The sequence below is a fragment of the Notothenia coriiceps genome, unplaced genomic scaffold, assembly GCF_000735185.1.
Source record: "Notothenia coriiceps isolate Sejong01 unplaced genomic scaffold, NC01 NC01_scaffold00000339, whole genome shotgun sequence".
NCBI lineage: Eukaryota > Metazoa > Chordata > Actinopteri > Perciformes > Nototheniidae > Notothenia > Notothenia coriiceps.
The window spans coordinates 397,911-402,182 of NW_011333040.1; the positions used below are offsets into that span (position 1 = coordinate 397,911).

Below are 4,272 nucleotides of genomic sequence, written 5' to 3' on the forward strand. Positions count from 1 at the left end.
TGCGGACATCCGCTCATTTTCTGACGATTGTGTCTTTTATGGAGGGGTTTTGCGCAGCAACTACTTTTTGCAGTGGTGCTCGGTAAAACGAATGCTTTCGTGCATGCGGCCTTGATTTACCCCGGTTAGGCACCTCGCGCAATGCAATGCAGCGCACCCTCGGCAATGTCAATGCAGGCCCTCGCGCAATTGCCCAAATTCCGGGGGGGGGCGACTAAATCCAGGTTTATCTGGTTAGGTGGTGGTGTGAGTCACGTACGTCGAGACGACTAGAGGAGGGAGGGACCGACGTCCGACTATTGTCCTGTCAACCTGTAGTCGCCCGCTGTTAAGAGAGACGTCTGGGTAGGAGAGTGTCGCAAATAGGTAGGATGATTTGGAAAAAGAATTGAGTATAGTTCGGTGTGAAATAACAAAAATAAGAGCGCCGACACTGCAACCAACTCAAACCGACACATAGCCGATTTGTTCCTTTGGAGTGTGAGGGTGGCCTCGACGTGCGCCTAACGCATGCGCTGGTAATCTACGTCGTGACCCGAGTTGTACTCCGCCCTCGACGTCGGCTCGGCAAATCACCTATTTCACCTTATGACCGACTTATGGTATGAAATGTCTCTACGACCATACCGCTTTGTACACTCAAACCTTTTAACGTGTCCATGAAGAAAAGATCAAGATCATATGGACTGTCGTTACCTTAATACTAGTCACCTTTGACCGGTACGACCCTGGAACCATTCTCACGTACTCCTAGCCACTTAGCGTAATGCCAAGTCCGAGGATAGAGAAATGAAATACAATATTTCCAAATGACTCCTCACCATTCCCGCGCACAGAACAGAGCTTACGAGAAGGGCAGATTTCTAAGTCTCTTTTCGGTTTGGTATACATGTAAGTTTAAGAGTATTATTGATCTTGACGAGTAACCGGTTCGGACGACCAACTTAAATTTAACTATGGCCGACAAGACACACGTACTTTGTCACATAAAGTCTAGTCGTTTGTAATTAAGTAGTTACTGTTAGATTTATGTTATGACAATCTTCCGTCTTAGGACCATACGTGCCATTCCATACGCTACGTCCAGTAGGTACAAATCTAATCTTTATTTATTTCCTTCTTTAACCCGAAACTACGAAACTAATTGTGAGTCGAGACGAGAGTTTAGAAAAAATAAGTGCCAGCGCGACGAACATTACAACCTTATCCGGACATTCGTATTAGGCCACACCACTGTGTAAGCACGAGGATTAAGAGTGTAGAGATCAGACGATTAGACTAAACTATGGCTTAGTTGGGCCCCCGGCGTATTCACCAATGACGAGTGCATCCTCCTGTCAGAGAGCCGAGTCTACTCAGAAAATTCGATGTCGGGTCTCTAGGGGGTTTTTATAACGGGAGAACCAGGGTCTCCAAATAGTTCTGGCAACCGAAGCCCTGTTACTAATTGGAGGTTTGCCGAGGGACCCGGGTCTGGCGTAAATTTTGGTTCTGTTTAGGGACAATCCACAGAAAGAGACACCCTAGCCCTGTTACAAGCGGGGCCGAGGGCGGTGCTACTTGGTCAACAATCTGTGTGAAAACCAATGGTCCGTTTGTGCGCGGTGAGTACGAGTCTGTGCTAACCTAAGGTTTTCCACACGTCGACGAGGTTCGTTATTTGGGCGTCTCCGGGTTGTGTGATGATGGCAATGCTACTCTGTGTGGTACCTTTGTTGCTACATTACGACCCCTCTGTTACACTCGCGTACACTTCTACTTATTCTCGTACCCGTCGCCAAGCGTTATGTGTTGCTGGGTCCTCGAAGGACGTACGCAGGAGTTTTACCCCTGCCTTCTTGTCGTTGCGGTGTTGGGAGGTCCCGACACACACACACACACACACACCACACACACGCACACACAACACACACACACACACACACACTACACACACACACACACATCACACACACACAACCACACACACCACACACACACACACACACACACACACACACCACACCACACACACACACACACACACAACACACACAGCACACTGGTCTTTGATGCACGAGTCGCGGATCTAACCTCCGGTGAGGTGGGTCCGGGTAATAGTTATGATATAACGGGTTTCCGTTGCCCGGCTCTCTACCTCACAACGTCGTTAGAAACTGGAGTTCAAAATCGATAGTTACTGATTTGTATTTTAATTAATTAGAGCGAAACTTCCCGGAGTAAAAGTCAGAATGCGTAGGCTACGGACCTTTGAAACCGCGGTTAGGTAGTGAAACAATGTCAGCATTGCGCACCGGTGGTCCACGGAATAAGTCTCTAAGAATTAGCGTTAAGGACTCAACACAGATTACGCTTTGAAACCGATGAATGTTTCGTCATTCCATGCCTATCCCCCTGTGTGCCTTTGGACTCTGCACACCGTTTACATGCAGAAAAACCTTCATAACACACAAGGGGACGGGTAATAACCGGAAAAGCATGACATGGGACCTTTAAAGAAGACATATTATGCTATTTTTTGGTACATATCTGTATTTTGTGCCTCTACTGTAATATGTTTACATACTTTTGCATAAATCTGAAGTGGAGTGTGTGGGAGAGAAACTCCCTCTGGAGGGATCACAGGGGATGTTAGCCTTTGCAGACCGTTTACATGCACAAAAAACTATAACACTACAGGAAAGGGAAAAACCCCAAAAAGCATAATAGGCCCCTTTAATTTATCTACTACCTCTGTTCCATTGATATTTGTCATGTTTCACTTTTAATGATACACTGCAGAAAAGAGTAAAACTGTTTTGCACTATTCCAAGCTTTTGGAAAAACACTAAAAGGTAATGGTGCACTTTTTAGTTTGCTGAAATGTTTACATTTTTGTACTAATGTTATCTCCATCAAGGAGGAAGGTATCTATTCTGTGTGAACCTGATAAGTTAATTCTGTATAAGGCCTGGACAGAGTTGAGGTGTTAATCTTGTCTGTTACAGCTTATCTGCATTGTTTTCTATTAGGATTTGATCTAAATGGAGTCATGTGCTCTCATTCTAAGAGAGCTGGGCCTCAGTGACACACATTCAGACAGATGTCCAGATGATTAGGAGTAGACTAACAACGCCTCTCAGTCAGTGTTAGTCACACAAGTGCTTTGGGAACTAGTTTAATTGGAAAGGGAGGCACTGATAGTAAATACTGCCCTGTCATGGTAACATGCTTGGTGCGTATGCATTGTTTTTACGGCATGCTTCCAGGCAGCCAATGATCATAAGATTAAGATCTAAATGATTTATTTCTGACATGGATTCATTTAGTCACACGCTCCAAGTCATTTAATAGGTTATTCTGATATCCTTCATGAGGAACGATATCTTCCTCATGACACGATGTGGGGATTTTTGATGATATTCCGATGAAGGAAAAGAAGAACAAGAGATACTAATAAAGAGAACATTTATTAACATGTCTTCTTGATACAGTGACAAAGAGGAAGAGGAGGAGAGGTATACGGAACGATGTAGGAAAAAGTGTCTCTGTGCATGTTCCTAGATCTCAATCTTATTTTTATATTTCCTCACGAACTGTGGAATCTTGGCTTGCAGACACCAGTCATCGAGTCACACAGCTTTAGAGACATGACTCAAGCAGCCCAACAAGAAGGCAGTGTGAGGCAAGCAAAACATTTGAGATGGAGACACAGAAACAGGGAGATGTTGGAGTGCTGGAGAGATGTAAGTCTTGTTTATGCAGCAGTGTAAAGACAAAGAGTGGATGTGATGTTCCCTTCAGTCAGGGTCACCAACCTCCCTGTGGCAGGATTCCTCCATGCCCCACCAGAATATGATACCAGTCTGGATAAAAGCAAGTTATTAATAAACATTCACCAGAGTGGAAACTCCACAGTGAAAGATGGTAAACAACTTTTAATACAGGGGTCATGCAGCGACATATAATCAATACATGATACTGCACATAGGTCATGGAAACTGAAAACACAGTGTCACCTTATAGGAGTGCTATGCTGAACAACAGTCACCAAAAGCAGAGGTGGAAGAAGTACTCAGATCTGTTACTTAAGTAAAAGCAGAACTACCACAGAATAGGAATACTCTGTTACAAGTACAAGTCCTGCAGTCAAAATGTTAAGAGTACAAAAGCATTAGCATCAACATATACTTAAAGTACCAATAGTCATTGTGCAGATTGGTCCATTTCAGAATAATATATATGATAAGTATTGATCATTAAAGTGTTCTCAAAGCCTGGTAAACGGTGCAG

The 4,272-nt window shown here is 44.2% G+C and overlaps 1 protein-coding gene across 1 annotated transcript in view; it reads left to right on the top strand.

Moving 5' to 3' along the window:
• The first annotated feature begins 3,682 nt into the window (after positions 1-3,682).
• The window catches only part of LOC104949722 (TGF-beta receptor type-2-like), a 23,138-nt gene continuing 22,548 nt past the window's right edge, over positions 3,683-4,272 (top strand). Inside the window, exon 1 of the mRNA XM_010776130.1 lies at positions 3,683-3,725. Within this exon, the coding sequence (XP_010774432.1) occupies positions 3,683-3,725 (43 nt within the window). The remainder of the gene's footprint in view (positions 3,726-4,272) is intronic.